Source organism: Aspergillus nidulans, chromosome IV (genome assembly GCF_000011425.1).
Source record: "Aspergillus nidulans FGSC A4 chromosome IV".
In the NCBI taxonomy this organism is placed as follows: domain Eukaryota; kingdom Fungi; phylum Ascomycota; class Eurotiomycetes; order Eurotiales; family Aspergillaceae; genus Aspergillus; species Aspergillus nidulans.
Window position 1 is genome coordinate 2,470,144 of NC_066260.1, and position 16,292 is coordinate 2,486,435.

The 16,292-nt window shown below is 49.7% G+C and overlaps 5 protein-coding genes across 5 annotated transcripts, besides 1 other annotated feature; 3 read left to right on the forward strand and 2 right to left on the reverse strand.

Moving 5' to 3' along the window:
- Nucleotides 1–16,292: part of a sequence feature (contig 1.131 1..116788(1)) that runs on past both edges of the window.
- Nucleotides 672–2,384, forward strand: ANIA_07733 (amidase; the record flags this gene model as incomplete). Its single annotated transcript, XM_675910.1, has 4 exons — nt 672–855; nt 945–1,901; nt 2,099–2,201; nt 2,321–2,384. The coding sequence occupies 4 exons, from the start codon at nt 672–674 to the stop codon at nt 2,382–2,384; spliced, it is 1,308 nt and encodes a 435-aa protein (XP_681002.1).
- Nucleotides 2,606–2,885, reverse strand: ANIA_11571 (uncharacterized protein; the record flags this gene model as incomplete). The annotated part of the gene is made up of 2 exons (XM_050612074.1): nt 2,606–2,763; nt 2,837–2,885. The coding sequence occupies 2 exons, from the start codon at nt 2,883–2,885 to the stop codon at nt 2,606–2,608; spliced, it is 207 nt and encodes a 68-aa protein (XP_050468032.1).
- Nucleotides 7,389–9,793, forward strand: ANIA_07734 (protein anbH1). The gene is made up of 5 exons (XM_050612075.1): nt 7,389–7,521; nt 7,615–7,726; nt 8,260–8,312; nt 8,363–8,898; nt 8,948–9,793. Exons 4-5 carry the CDS (start codon nt 8,373–8,375, stop codon nt 9,298–9,300), a joined length of 879 nt encoding a protein of 292 aa, XP_050468033.1. The 5' UTR covers nt 7,389–7,521; nt 7,615–7,726; nt 8,260–8,312; nt 8,363–8,372; the 3' UTR covers nt 9,301–9,793.
- ANIA_07735 (putative extracellular cellulase CelA/allergen Asp F7-like) lies at nt 10,077–11,228 on the reverse strand (the record flags this gene model as incomplete). Its single annotated transcript, XM_675912.1, has 2 exons — nt 10,077–10,487; nt 10,539–11,228. 2 exons carry the CDS (start codon nt 11,226–11,228, stop codon nt 10,077–10,079), a joined length of 1,101 nt encoding a protein of 366 aa, XP_681004.1.
- On the forward strand, nt 13,675–15,790 carry ANIA_07736 (putative C2H2 finger and ankyrin domain protein). Its single transcript, XM_675913.2, has 2 exons — nt 13,675–13,825; nt 13,881–15,790. The coding sequence occupies exons 1-2, from the start codon at nt 13,777–13,779 to the stop codon at nt 15,743–15,745; spliced, it is 1,914 nt and encodes a 637-aa protein (XP_681005.1). The 5' UTR covers nt 13,675–13,776; the 3' UTR covers nt 15,746–15,790.

Genomic DNA, 16,292 nt, shown 5'->3' on the forward strand with positions numbered 1-16,292 from the left:
CGATGATTTGAGGATATTGAGCTCGAGCAGTTACTCAGACTGCTCTTCGCGGCTGGGATGGAGTATATTGAAATGGATAATTCACCAACTGGAGGATCGACTGCTAATGGAACCTGCAGTGTGTAGTAAGGAACTCCATATTCCGGAAAAATAATAATCCAGGGCTTCCCGTCGCTGGTATAGGCAAGGCTCTCCCGAGGTCTCCCACATGCTTCTATCAGAATCGCAACATCCAAGCATCCAAGCATCCAAGCAAGCTAATTGAACCCGAGTAGGGGCCTAGCAAGATTGCACCCTTTGTCTACGCCCGTGTTGGGGTCTTCCAACACCGACTGTTTGGTGGTATTTCATCACCTCCGGTCACATTCCTTTCGTTCTCTGGCGCTGCCCTTTGGACACTCTCAGCACAGTGCCAAGGCCACTACTTAGGCCAGGGGCAGAAGAGAACTTTACACGTCCGGGCGATAAAAGACTGGTTCCAGAGACTTAGAATAAGCTCCCGTTTGAATAACGTCTCAGTATTGTCTCCAATTGCTCTTCGGGGTTCGCTTTCATCCGCACGTGGCCTTAAACCCACACCCACAGTTGCACATTCATCTGTTCCTGGTTCTGTATTCGAAGCAAGGTCTGACTCTAGATCTCTACACAAATCTTGGCCCAAACATCAGGGAATGAGGATTGCGACTCTACAAATCGCCCCCAAGCTAGGTGATATCGAGGGGAATATCAAACGGGCTGATGAGTTGTTGAGCAAGGGGATAGGCGTCCCTGATGGGTCTGGAGTGGAGGCGGCGAGGGTTCGAGTTGAGGATGCGAAGCTGGATTTGCTGGTTTTGCCCGAGTTGGCTTTGACGGGTTGGTCTACTCTATCTATTTCTTGTTCCGAGATTGAGTTGGGAGAGCGATGCTGACAGTAGTAGGCTATAACTTCCCTTCGTTGGAAGCTATAAAGCCATACCTTGAGCCAGCCGGGAAGGGACGCTCAGCCACATGGGCCCGCCAGACAGCCAAACGGCTAGGCTGTAAAGTCTGCGTCGGGTATCCCGAGGTCGAGGTTGAGACGAATAGGAACGGAGACCATGAAGAGAAATACTACAACTCTCTTCTCGTTCTCGATGAGCAAGGCAATGTGCTCTTAAACTACCGCAAGACATTTCTCTACTACACAGACGAAACATGGGCTGAGGAAGGTTCCGCCGAACTCGGATTCCACCAGCTTACATTCCCCAACGCAAAGGAGAGTTCTGGTTCTTTAAAGGCTAGAGCCGAAGGTGAAGCCGCTATTCTCCCTCCGCCACCTCAGTCGCAGGACAAACCGGACAAAGAAATAGCTACCTCATTTGGAATATGCATGGACATAAACCCTTACCGTTTTGAAGCTCCTTACACAGCCTACGAATTCGCGCACCGTGTCCTCGAGTCTAAATCCCAACTCGTCATTCTGTCCATGGCCTGGCTAACGCTGCTAAGTCGTGAGGAACTCGACGCCCTCGCAGAGAAGCCAGAGATAGATACATTCAACTACTGGATCCAGCGATTTATGCCTCTAATCACAAAGCAGATGAACCACAGTAGGAACGCCGATGACGCGGATGCAGACGTGGGTAGCACAGACGCCGACAAGAGAATCATCATTGTCTTCGCGAACCGCGCAGGTGAAGAAGATGGTTCTCCTTCACCCGCCCGGTATGCCGGGACGAGCACGATCGTTGCTGTGTCTCAGCGGCAGCGGACGACGGACTCCAATTCTATCGTATCAAGCCCTTCATCAGATGATGTCCAGTCATCGCCATTCGACGTGAAGATCCTGTGCTGGGATATGTTAGGTGCGACAGAGGAGGGGCTGTGTTTTGCGGACACAGCGGCCGATCCGAAGATGGCGTTCCAATTGATTAGGGCGAGTAGGTAGGCACTTCGCTGTTCAACTATGTACATTCAACACTTTATTCGTTGTCTGCTTCGGTAGGTTTAGTGTACTCCTGAGCAGACCTGGCCAGTGAGTTCCATCCAGAGCCGCGTATTGCACAAGTCACATTAGGCCGAGGGTTTTGTTGCACTTTGATGAGTAGTTCTGAACTGGTTTGATGCCGTTTTATAGGGCAAATGCAGCTGGCCGCCGGGCTAGGGTTTAGCAAGTGCCCGTACCGGACCCTCATCTATAGAGATGATCCGATACTCAAACTCTCCGGCAACATGACACGGTATGATCGCATTTTCTGTTGCTCATCATTCACCAAGTGCATGCATGACGTGATATTCTTGAGAGAGGGTCTATTCTTCCTAGCCTACCTACACAGTCAGGTACCTTTCGACCCTATAGCTTGGTGGGTATTGGGTATAGAGACTGCGATGAGGAGTCATCTGGCACTTGGAAGGATTACTAAAAGCTTTAGACTAGAAGTGTATTGCCACATCCAATACTACTGTTCTACTGGCTTGTATTACAGTAACCCTATGCCCAGAGTGGCCTGTGGATCCACAAAGAGTTTACCTACCTATCAAAAATCTACGGACGCCAAAACCATTGCCCTTCCCATTCTAGTAGGTGAGCACTGCCGCCTTGAAGTCACGCGATCTGTGTGAACCATTTGTATTAGGGCCAGCACTAGGCAGTCATGACCTTAGTGGCCTGGTCGTGTCTTTGGAGTACCCAGATACTGATTGCCGACCCTTTGGGGCAAACTGTGGATCTGGGCTTCTTGATGTTGGGGTCTGCTCCATTCTCTAGAAGTAGTTGGACTATGGCTGGGTCTGCACCGCGTGCTGCAACAAGCAATGCAGTTGGGTCATATTTGCTTTTTTTGATAATTTATCAGCACCCCTGGAGATCGCATACTGAACCCACTGAGATGACTGCCAATAGTTGGTTGCCGCCAGTAAGACATCTTGCATACCCTTCTTTATGTACTCTTGCGAGAATGGGACTCTTTAGGGGATCCAAGGAGCATTTCTTGTAAAGCACTTCGTAAAATCCTTCACATAAAGACACGTAGATTGAACTTTTGCCCCATATATTCTCGGCCAGAATATCTGCACCTCAAGAAATCAAAAGGCAAGCAACAGGTATCTGGTTATTTTGTGCTGCCAGCAGAAGCGGAGTACAACCCTCGCGGCATCTGTATTCGATATTCGCACCATGTTCAAGAAGCAACTCTGTTATGGCCATTTGGCCCGATGTTGTCGCATGCAAGATCGGATGCTTTTTGCTGCTCCTATTATAATCTCTTCCAGGTACCTAATGGATGTACACATAATAGTTGCATGCACGTCGAATCAAACAAATGGATTGGATGAGTGCACTTCTTAGGAAAAGTTCGAGCAAAAGGCAACCTAGCGATGAGCCCATCCCTGTCTAAATTCGCGTAGTGGTTGCTTGGACGAAAGGTGGTTTGTACGCGGCTAGTGGCCATTTATGCTGAAAGCTACCACTAATCTAGCCCTAGCCCGCGATACTAATACTACGTACCGTGTATAGTAAGTAGCACAGCGGTTACTTATACGCATACAAACATACTGTCCCAAACTGCTCAAGAAGAGCTCTAAGAAGAAGAACATGATTTAGAAGCAAAGCGTGCCGTAGCCGTAAATTGTTTGTTTTAATTTAAGCAGAGGATGATATATCTCTCAGCTCCTGAGGCACATCACACCTTCTTCTAGACCATAGTCCTTCACTACAGCCTAGGAACTGCTTCATCGCGCTTACAATGGCTGTCCTGGCCAAAATGAGGAGCGCCCTGCTTATATTTCAAATCCTGCATCTGGCGCTTGCCAACGCAAACGCAAACCCGAACTCCAGACAGCTGCCTTCCCCCGGATCATAAAATCCAGCCAGCCGACATCCCTCGCCGAGCTCCCAGGCTACTCGCAACACCTCAGTAGACGAGGAGGCGTCCTCAGCAAGCCCTCTGTCTGGCCGCGAGCGAACCTTGCCCTGGATTCCAGCAGCTGCAGCAGTTATGCCTCATACCTTGCTGAGGTCATGGACAATATTGAGGACATGCTGGGAAGCGCATTAAGCGGCCTTGGTATTATTAAGAATACGCTTGGCAAAAAAAGGAATGAGCAGATGGACAATGAGCGAGCAAAGATGGAATCCTTCATGCCCATGTATGGCCTTTTTTCAATTCTACGAGGAAAGCGGATATCGCTAGAGTGAGAGCGAGGATTCTGGGTGCAGAATGTGAGCCAATGATCGCCCTATCCTGTAGCGGTTTTGCTGGTGCGCAACATGTATATACTCTAGATCAGCGAGCAGCTACCACCTGCAAATAAGTAAGAGCATTTACTGAAACGTACTTTGCTGGAGAAGATTTTGCACATAAGGCCACGGACGGTCTCGACCTCGACACGCTCAAGACAACTTTTCTGCAATGACGATCATTTGCTCCAAGTAATGTGTGTAAGATCCTACGATCATTATACGACTTCGACAATCTGCCTACCTTTGGCACCAGAAGGTCAAGGAGTTTGTTACATCAATTGGATTCCGACAAAGTACTGCAGATCTTGGAATTTCTTATTTATGACCGAGGAGTCATTATAGCTCTTTATGTGGACGTTATCCTGATATTTCGCAAAGATATTGAGGACATTACTCCACCAAAGATCGGCTGAAGAGCTTTCACCCAATGAAGGATCTAGGACTGGCACAGAAGATATTAGGGATCCGGATTACCCAAGCAGAGAGCTCTATCCGACTTGATCAGGGGCTTTATGCACGTTCCATATTGGAAAAGTATGGAATGGCTGAATCAGCATCCAAGATATCCCATTCATTCCCAGCATCAATTTGGATGACGAATCATCTAAGAAGATGCCTCGAGACCTGCATGACAAGCCCAGAAAGATTATTGGACGGCTCGCCTACCTAGGTAAATTATGCCCTAGGGCTTTCCTAGGGCAATTCAAGAGACGGGACGTCAGGGGCATACTGAAGATAGGTGCTCGTCTAAGTCCCCGATTTCCTGTGCTGTTTTTCCTGACCTTCATAGTTGTCATTTCATCGCCCTACAAAGCATTGTTGATATTTGGTATCTAGCTCTATAAATACCTCACTCAAAAGCGCACATCTTAGCTTCAGAAATCTCGAATCGTCGGGAGTGAGATGCCATTGGCCAAAACAGCCTACGTAAAACTGGCAAATAGAGTAGATCCTAGAGTAAGAGATAGGGAGGGCAGAATAACATTGCTTTGTTGAAAAGGACAGAATGGGGAGGACAGGAAAATTGCGAGATGCCGGTGGTAGGAAGTGTGGGTATAGAAAAGGGTATGGTCAGCATTTGGAGACATAGAACTGGAGAAATCATGAAGGCAAGAGGGGGGCCAATTTGGTTTCTCTCTTGGGAGATGGCTTCTGAGTAGGAGGGAGACTAGGGATGCTGATGATGCAGCAACTTGAACTAGCCTCAGAAATCAGATATCGTGGGTTGGATGGAGGGAAGCACATTGCCGTGCGAAATGATTCACGTGGCCAAGATAGATGCCTATTAGAGATACTCGTAGAATTGTTGTCTGAATTACCATTTTTTGCCACCTGCTAGCCGTCACGTCGTTAATGGAATGGGATACATATTATCATAAAGCAGCTAAGAAGACCGCTCAATTAATGTAAAACTATTTTTACCCATTGGTAGTATTCAGATTGTAATAATTATATTTACTCTTTTGCTACTATCATTACTATTACTTTTTACTTTAACGGCACATATTGTATAGCCCCTTGTACTCCCTTAGTCAGGCTCCAAGAACTCACAGGAGAAAGTAGGTCAAGATGCTGAGCGTATTCAATATCTTATGTGATCAAGGACAGACTAGTTGTTGCTGTCAAAGATAATTTGAGATAACAGCTTGTATTGACCACGAAGATACAGAGATGGGTGCAGCAGTTTGAGTGTCCTTATACAGGCGTTTAGATTATACGTATATCAGTACATTGATGGAGCTTCCTATGTTCGTACATAGGCTCTATTCCTCTCGGTAGTTACCTACGACTCATGTTAAGCCGTGAGGATAGGACTTCCCTTTGTCTACGCCTACCCTTTTTACTACGGATCATGTGAGACATGGCTCGCATAACACCGTGTGACGAAGGCTTCAATGCTTTGCTGGGTCTGGGGGGGGGCACGGTGCTTGAACGTCGTAGAAAGCTGGTTCGGTGGAGTCCTTCTTAAAAAGAATCTAAACAAGTGCCCAGGCGGCGCTACTCAAGTTAATATACGCAGCCACTCAGATCATGGTAGAAGTTTCCTCACCCCCTCACTCCGCCCCGAACTATGCACATCCGTTCCGGGAGGGCACACCCATCTCAGCTAGAGCAGGGTTTCCGCTGATCCCATGACCGACAGTACTTGCTGAATGGGTTCATCAAACGCTTCCCTCAATAACGTTGGAGGCCCTATCTTGTCGACAAGATTTGAATGTAACTTCTCGCAACCCCACATTGACTGGCGCGCTGGATTACGCCATTCCCGGGTAGAGGGAAGAGGCTGAACTGAGTGCAAATCGGCGATCACATGTGAGACGAGTGATCAGGTAAGGAAAAGCATGTCTTAGAGAAGGTCATTAAGGACATCGACAGACCGAGAAAGGAAGTAAGTGATCTGGGTAGAAGGCAGTCTAACTCAACATGGTTGAGACAGAGGGCGCGACTTGAACACCGTCTACAATGACCCGGCCTATCACGATGCACATAAAGAACAGAGAGCTCAGAGCTGAGGCCCAGAATGGTCATCTGCTCTCAGCTAGGGTACTTTTGACGGGCTGAAGTATGGTTGACGAGAGTACCGTAAAACATGCCAGAGAGTAGATGATCGGCGGCCAGAAAACGATAAGGGGGATGGACCGTGCAACCTCATGTCCGACGGCATATTCTCACCCGTAGCAAGTGTACTAGGAGGAGGGCCGGCCCGCGAGAAGGCGAAGCAGGTACTCTAGTGTGAGGCGGTACGTGCTCTCCAATAGCAGGATAGGCCGCTGGGCGCGTCACAAGGCTAAATTCCGGGTGATTGATCTGCGCGGTGGGAGGAGTGCAGGGGACGGTCGTGAAGATCTGCTTGTAGGCTGCTGATGTCCACTATCATCGTGCATTCCCCAGGTATAGACTGAGTGTCTGGAGTTGGTGGTGCTTACAGCGAATCAGCGCCACCGAACAGAGCGCTTGGAAGAGGCGGGGCGCGGGACTACGGTCCTGGCACATGACACGGCCGGAGCAGAAGAGGGAGGGAAGCAAACCGGTTGGATCAGTCATGATTTTCTTAGCTTGAAAAAACTCATGCAAGGAATACCCTTTTGCAGGATAATAAAGATCTAATTACCTCAACGTTGTGACTGGTCATACCATTAATAAAGGGTGTGATTCCTCAAGATTTACCAGGTGGTTCGGAGTCAACCAGACAACTACCAAACAGCAACCAGTTCGGCACGTCATGTGACTGCTGCGCTTATCCCCTTTCGCATTCCCCATCCACGTGAGCCGTCTACTTCGCTTTACAACCATCTTCATTATATCCCCCTCCATCAAGGGTAAAAACGTCGTCTTCCCTCGAGTGAGTTGCTGGTCTTCAGCGGCTTCTTTACTCTCATAGCGACTGTTCTGATACTCTCTTTTCCCCTCAGTTTGGAGCCTGGAACTCACGCGTTCGCGATACTGTTATCAACAACACCCCGTGACCTGACCGCACATCCCCGTGACCATATCCAGCCCCGGTATCCAGAAACCCAAGGGTAAGTGAGTGCTTTCTCCCGTCTGCTTGCTTTTCTTTTACGACCCACTCCCTGAGTTGATGCTGTATCGCGTTGCTGCTTCTTCCGAGGCCGCATCATCGTTTCTCTTCCCCGCCCTGACCCGGCAGGGTGGCTGAAGTCTTTTCTCGCGGTTCCGCGGTCGCTGAGGCCGAGACGTCATGAGTCGACTTGCCGCCCATGCGGTCTTTGTCGTGGACATCTTTATCATTTCACCGTACTGCTTCTGTGCCTAAGTAAATCTGTCGATGGTGATTTGTTTTGCCATCATTTGCCTCTCAGAGATCGTTGATCTTGCATGTTACCAGCAGCGGAGCGGGCGCGTCAGCCAACACAACGCGTCTCCCTTGCCATGAGAGAACTTGATCCCCACCACGAAACCATCGGGGTGTTGTTACATTTACATCTCAGATTGACTTGACTTGCTACATAATGCGCCTTGCTTATATCATCTTTTTGCACTCGCCTTCTGGGTTCAGATCGTCTCTTGCGCCATTTCACTAACAATGCCTTTCACAGACGGTGGGACTTGCTATTTACGGCAGGACTTTGTTTGATATTCCCACTTGGTAGTATGCATCGCCGCTCTATGCAATTGAACGTGACTAATAGTCGCGCCTAGACCACTCACCATGGCTGATACACAACAACTTGGCGCCTCAGAAGGCAGTATGGTGAAGCGGAAGCGGGAGAGCAGTGACAGCGGCGGCCCAGATGCTCAACGCCTCAACCGGTCTTCTCATGGGAGTAATGGCAGTCTCCCGGGCGCTGATTCCCAGAACTTCACTCACAGTGCCCTCGCCTCTTATGACCATGGTTTACCAAATTCAGCATCAGAGCTGAATATTGACCAACAAATCCTTCAGCATGTTGGGACCCAGAACGGGATCACCGATGAAAATGCCCTTACTACGGCCAAGGCAGCACTAGCAGCCCATAATCCTCAGAACAAGTATCCGCCGCCTCCGGAGAACGCATTCGATAACAACCTGGCCCATGGCCTGACGTTTGGAGACGATATCGGCCAGAATATCGGCCAGAATCACAATTCTACTGCTGCCGCAGTTTACGCAGCTCGCGAGGCGCAGAGCATGAACCAAAAACCGACTGTCGGTTCTCCTGAATGGCACCAAGTCAGAAAAAATAACCATAAAGAAGGCACGTGCTCAGGTCTATCCGCGTCCAGTATATACTAACGTCGTCCCAGTGGAACGTCGCCGCCGTGAGGCAATCAACGAGGGTATCAACCAGATCGCTCGCCTCGTACCTAATTGCGACAAAAACAAAGGCGCGATCTTGCAACGTGCCATTGAGTACATCAACCAACTGCATGAGGAAAAGAGGCAGATGAGCGAACGATGGGAGCAGAGCAATATGACGACAAGTCACGCTATCAACGAAATCAGTGCGCAAAACTCAAAGTTAAAGGTCGAGGTCAACCGCCGCGGTGATATCGCGCTGAAGTGGCTGCAACGATGTCGCGACGCAGGACTCGAATTCGACGACTACGAAGAAGCAAAGGAGCTAGAGCCGCTCGACGTTGATCAGACACAGGTATAAATCCAATTCGCCGCTTTTTCCGCTCTACAGTACACAACCGCCGTTTCCTCTCCAGGCCATATACATAGTGCCCTCACATGCTCCATCTGCCAAGAGGAGAGCAGGGCTCTCCGCTCTCATCATTTTCACCCTCAGCTCATCTGGTTAGGGGACGCCTGGCATGTCTAATCTTCCTCCGTCCGGTTCGGTTATTGTCTTTGTGTCTCTGCGTTAGTGTCGTTTGGTTTGTTTTTCCTCGTTATACCGTAGTAACGGCGACATGTGGCCAGCCAAGCCCGGTGTCCATCTTTATCCCCCTTACTCATGTTAGTTCATCTTGTCTTTCCAGTTGATCTTTGTTCCTGTTCTATTTCTCTGTGTTGTACGTTATTCGATCCAAGGATGGGTTGGCGAAATAGGTTCGGGAGTTGTTAGTTTGCAGTCTACAGTTTGCGGTCTGTACTGAGGCTATGGAGCTAGTCTACTGTGCGTTTAACAGAATGCAGTTTTTTATCATCAGGTGTCTATTTGTAGAGGTAACCTTAGCCCAAAGTGCGGAATTGTCTAAGCATGTATTGGCTAGGCCACAATCGAATGGCAATATGTCAGTTCTTATATCCAAAAATATCGTATAATGGGTCGGAGTAGAAGCAAATATATACATAAAGGCTTGTCGGTAGCGACGATAAACATTATAGGAAGTAACGAATAGAGAACTCAGAGGATAATCCAACTGCATCCTCTGCTAGAAGTCAAAATGGTCGACCCCATCCGCAGAAGTCTGCCTCATTTGGAGATCAGAAGTTTCCATCAGCCGTCACACTCTCCCCAGAAGCCACGCTCACATTCTTTACAGTGATAACGCCCCCATCAACCCCGGTAACCCGAACATCGACCGTGTCGGTTCCAAACCCACTGCTGTTCTCAAAGAAGTTGTAATCGCTCCGCGTGGTCTCTTGCCATGTGCTTCCGTTATCGGTGCTTACTTCAAGCGACTTGACCGCCCCGTTTGCGTTGACCACCTGCATCGAAAACCAGTATGCTGATGTGCCAGACTTGTTACGCAGGATGAGTGGGGAGGTTATTCCGCAAGGGGTGATGGAGTATGAGATCGGAATTTGGCCTTCCGAGGCGGAAGCGAGGGTAGTGAAGGCTGATTCGAAGAGGTCAAGGTGGGTTTGGGCGCATTCGGGACATTTGTCGACAACCTATGGCTTGTTAGCATATTGGTTATTAAAGCTGAGCTCAGGGATGCGTACCATAACCTTGACTGTATTTCCGTTTGGCCCGGTGACAGCAATACAGGCGCCGCATTCGGCTGCGTTGTCCCAGGCCTGTCCGGAGAAGGCGACACCGGAGAGATGCGAGGGAAGAGTGTAGTCCGTGAACGAGCAGGTGCCGCCGGAGAGGTTGCCGCCGTAAAAGGTTGCTTCGCCAGTCGTGGCGCCTGAGTTTGTACTTGTGGAGCTGGATGAGGAAGAAGTAGATGTGCTGGAAGTTTTCTCGGCTGCGGTCGTAGTGCTGGGCCGGGCGACGGCTACTTGAGTTGGAGCAGTCTCCGAAATGGACAGAGCTGAGGTTGAAGTTGCAGACTCGCTAGTAGTGCTAGTAGCTGCATTGACGACTACAGCTGGGATGGTCTCGATGAGACCTGCGGTAGAGCTCGAGGTTACAGTCACATCTCCCGTAGAGGTAGATGCGAGCGTGGTCAGGGATGTCTCCGAAGTCGAGGTTGAGGTTGAGGTCGACGTTGGAGTTGAAGAAATTGGAGCTGAAGAAGTTGGTCGAACGGTAGAAGACGGCTCCGCTGTGACCGTGATATAGTACACGCTCGGAGAGTACCCGGCCGGACAAGATCCATTCTCCTCAGGTGCGAGAGGGGCCGCAGACACAAAAGTGCTCGCGCTCAAGGCAGCGAGGGCTATAGAAGAGAAATGCTGGTACTTCATGGTCTTGTGCTCGAAGAGTAGGAAAGAACGAGAACGATGCCGTTTCAGATAGCGCAGGAAAAGCGATTATAAATGAAAGGACGTGCAACTAGCACAGAGCTCAGTAGTGATAACGATAATGAATGGACGTCTGGATCTCAGACCCTAGACAAGTGGAAGCTGTCTCGCAGAGGGTAGCGATGGAACAAGATGAAAGAAAGGCAGGGAGGAGGATTAAATAGTAATCCAGAGTGTCATTCGACGCCTCGTCCGGAGAATGTCAGGCCGTCAGCATGGCTGAAGCCTGGTCCCTGCAATCTAAATAGATTAACTCATCTTAAACTGTTCTCGTGGGACCCATTTGGTTGATTAGGTGTGGCCCTAGCGAAATGAAATCGCAGCCTGAAACGCCGGACGCCATGACAAGACCAGCGATCCGGCAGAAGCCGAACTGTCGTTAACTCGGCCGCTCAGCTGATCATTTTGGACGACGTTGTAGACCGTATATCTGATTCCTTTGATGACGGGACATGGAGACAGCGCAGATGAGCTTGATATATGGCCTCCACTGCAGGCTTACCTGCCTTGTTGACCAAGCCCAGTAATGAAACCCTCATTATATAATGCTTCGTCTCAGCTCAGATAAAGAGATGACACAGCTGCATTTGTTAAGAATATAATCTCCATTTATTCCAACTATGATAATTTCTCAAATTATCAACGTCTCCGCCGAAAAACGACCACGCACTACTAGCCATCCCAGAGTTGCCCCAGTGCTAAAGAAAGCAACCAGTAGCAACACAAGGCGCGACAATTTCCAAGGGTAATGTCTGCTGCTGATATTCTTGTTTAGGTCTGCCTTTGTGCTGCATGAGCTTTGAACATTCATCGCATTGTCGCGATGGGAAGCCCTTAAGAACATCACAATCCTTGGGTATCTGTGGAGAAGGGAAATCCTGAAGATCCTTGCTCCTATAATCGTTTCTGGGTTGCGCGTAACCACGTGAAACTTGAGACAGGAATGGACGGACTGAATGATCACCGGTGTTGCTTCGGCATTCCATACGGTCACAATCTGTCATTGGAGAGTGCCTGCCAATGATCCTAGGACTGAGTAAGGCAGAAAGGCTGGAAAATGCGGGAGAGTCTTAAGCATATCGAGAGACCCGGTTGTGAGAACAGGCAGGTGTAAAGCGGATTTGTTCTTCTACAGAAGCAATTCAACCGCGCCTAGGCTTCACTGCCTTGCCCTCAAGCCGCGTCGGGAGACCTGCCGGGGATGACCATGAGACAGAACTTCCAAGAGAATACTATCTCACCGATGTTTAGCCGTGTCAGGTTTGGACCCTCTCGTGAAGCTATCATATTTATTTTGTTTCCTGCTCGCGATAGAAAGACTGACATTGGGCCTATGTTCCCATACCGTGTGAGACCTTGTGCATCTTGTGTGTTCGTAGCACCGGAGGTTGATTCTCGTCAGAGGTCAAGGCATCCAGCATAAGGAGTACCCTTCCGTGCAATGTTTGAGCTTTGCTAAGCTGTGCTGTCGTCAGCTTGGCCTTGCACCCGTTAGTGCAATTGCTAATGTTTTTGAAGTTGTTTCAGGACGAGAGACCGCATAGCACAGGTGGATGGGCGATCATGAAACCGTAGTCGGACTTAGAACTGCGACCATTGTCTGAGAGTCCCAAGGCCACGGGCGCACCACTCGACACAACGGCAGCCCGTTTAGAGAGCGTCCCGAACGGATCTGCTTGAGCCTTTCTCATACCAGACGGTTTCGGGTGTCAGTTTCCCTTGGCCCATGGATATCCTAGCCCTTCTTTTAGCATCTCTGGCCTCTGACTGTATCCCTTTCTTCTTCTGGTATAGGATGCTTCGACAGAAAGAAGCCGTGATAATGGGAGATTGTGAAGGCTGACAGGCAACCCGACACGAGCAGCAAGAACAGGAACGAAACACAACACGACGAACTTGCGCGTCAGTGACTCATGAAGGTGTCTAGATGGCATACAAGCTAGAAGAGAGAAGAAAGAAGCGTTCTTATCCCAGTCAATCGCTGTGAAGAATCACCTGTCTTAGTGGAAGCATTCGGAACTGGCTCGTAACAAGACCAACTGATGTTCTTGTACTGTGATATGAGCAGGCAGAGTAGTAGGCATATATGGCCTCTGAGATCGTGGGCGAGCCTGGTCCTTTCGCTGGAGAGTCAAGGATGGGACTGGTCCAATCCTGGTACTGTGGACGATATCTGAGAAATATTATTTAACCCGCCAGAGTTGTTTCTGGAGGGGCGATGACCAGCCGCTTGTCCATCTTGAGGAATCTGAGTGGCGCGGTTGAGCGCAGCCTCCCGACTCGTCAGTGAGTCAGAATGCACATCTTTAGTCATACGAGTTCCAGTATCATATTTAAATCTCACGACAAAGCCGGAGAATCTAGTGTAAAGAGAGAGCAGCAGCGGCCTGGCGACCCCACCATCGGGCGGTGACTTGAAATCGGAGGGGCTTCGTCTTATTTCGTCATTATCTTCAGTTCCATTCTTAGTCACTGAACTCTCAGGGTCGCTATGACTACCAAGAACCAGGTGGAGGAATTGCTAAAAAGACCACTATATGGTTTGTCTATTTACCGACCCTATCTCTCGACGGATGCATCGCTAACTCATCCCAGTTTATGATCTTCCCCAGGAACTTCTTGCATCGATCGCCCTCAAAGGCGAGGATCAGCCCATAACCGTTGAGGATGCCGAGCCTACCCGCAAAGAGTCCTCGGACGACGTACAAGAACATGCGATTGCAACCTCAACAAGCTGCGCCATTTGCAAAGTGTCCTTCGCCAACGTACAGGAACAGCGCGAGCATGTGCGCTCCGACCATCATAAATACAACGTGCGAGCTCAGCTTAGAGGCAATGCCGTTCTGGATGAAGTACAATTCACGAAGGCGATTGGCGAGCTTGATGAGTCGATATCGGGGTCCGAGTCGTCGGAAGAGGAAGACGGAGATGCTGGGGACCAGCTCTCAGCTTTGCTGAAAAGGCAGGCTAAAATCTCCCAAGCGGCTGAAGAGGGCAAAGAGAGCGCCACACCGAGGGGTGTCGGGAAACATCCGCTATTGTGGTTTACGCATCCTGCTCTCCCACCGAATACGTCGCTGGGTGTGTACCGGGCGCTGTTTACGAATGAGGAGCAGGAGGAGCGGAAATGTCTTGTCGATTCCCTGAAGAAGAAGCAATTAGCTCCCATTTATCCGCAGCAGAAGGATAATGGACAACCGGCGACTCCTAGTCCGCATATTTTTATGTGCATGATTGGTGGTGGGCACTTTGCGGCAATGCTGGTTTCTCTGGCACCCGAGGTTCATCGGAAACAGGGTGGTGTCGAGGAAAGACAAGCTCGCGTTATTGCACACAAGTCGTTTCATCGCTATACAACCAGGCGAAAACAAGGTGGCTCCCAGTCAGCCAACGACGCGGCAAAAGGTGCGGCGCATTCAGCGGGTTCCAGCCTACGACGGTATAATGAGGCTACCTTGGAAAAGGAGATTAGGGAGCTGTTGCAGGATTGGGGCAAGATGATAAACGAGGCTCAGCTCTTGTTCGTCCGCGCTGCTGGCTCTACGAATCGAAGGGTCTTGTTTGGCCAACATGAGGGGCAAGTGCTGAAGCAGAATGACCCCAGGTTGAGAGGGTTCCCGTTCAGTACTCGTCGGGCGACACAGACTGAACTGATGAGATGCTTCAAAGAGCTCACTCGTGTGAAGATTAGTCAAGTTGATGAAGCTGCTCTCGCCGCAGCCGCAACCAAACAGCGAGAAGAGTCAAAACCTTCTACACCAAAGCCTCAGCCGCAGAAACCAAAGATATCGAAAGAGGATGAAGCGGCAATCATGCATACAACACAAATACAAGCCCTCATCCGTCGCTCGAAAATTCCGGCGCTGATGTCGTACCTATCCAAAAACTCTATACCCTCTTCATTTACCTTTCAGCCATCCGACGTCCAGCAGAATTTTCGATGTCCCACACCTCTTCACCTCGCCTCAAACCTCAATTCCCCCGCAATGGTATTAGCCCTCCTTACCAAGCTTGACGCCGACCCAACGGCTACGAATGCAGAAGGAAGAACGCCATTTGAACTTGCAGGTGATCGCGCTACTCGAGATGCTTTCCGCGTAGCACGCCACGAGCTTGGCGAGTCCAAGTGGAATTGGGAGGCTGCCAATATTCCGCCAGCCATATCCAAGGCTGAAGCAGATAACCGTCTGCAAAGGGAGCGGAAAACAGCGGAAGAGGAAGAAGCGAACCGGCGTAAGGCGGAAATGGATCGCTTGCGACAGGAAGAGGCAGCGACGGCGGCTCGAATGACAAAAAAAGGTGGCCGGACTGTGGGCAGTGTAGAGAAGACAGCTCAGGAAAGAAGAGAAGAAGAAACGCGGGGGATGACGCCGGAAATGAGGATGCGGTTGGAGAGGGAGCGCCGTGCTAGAGCAGCTGAAGAGAGGATTCGGAGGATGCAACAGGGTCAGAAACAGTGATGTCTTAGCTTGCCATTATTTAGACAATACTTAGCTTACGATAATAGATGGTCCTGAAATATCAGACCTGGGTCCTCTGCTGGACTACCTAATCCTTGGGCATGGCTAATTCTTGCCTATTCAAGACATGAAGCAACCTGCTGGGCAGGGTACAACACCTACAGCTTTCTCACTTCTATCTCATTCTCCTCTTTCTATTCGGTCACTGATCCCCCACACAGCTATCTGCACGCATTTTCATACAATACTAGTCTTATTCCCTCTCTTCATTCATCCATGTTTTGAATCTCCTTACAACATTCCTTCCATTTCATTTTCATCAGCGTCCACTTCATGATCATGGCCAACACTCTGCTTTCGAACTCCAGAGGCACCCTTGTGGGTTCAATATCAACGTGGAACCCCGACACAGGAGAGGCCTCTAGCCCACTTGCTATATATAGCCGTCAGGAAATATATGTCGGTCGAGACTCGAGGAAGTGGTAACTTCGGCCCATCACGTCTTTCCTCCTTCCGAACTAACGTAGCTCAGCCAGTACGTCGTCAA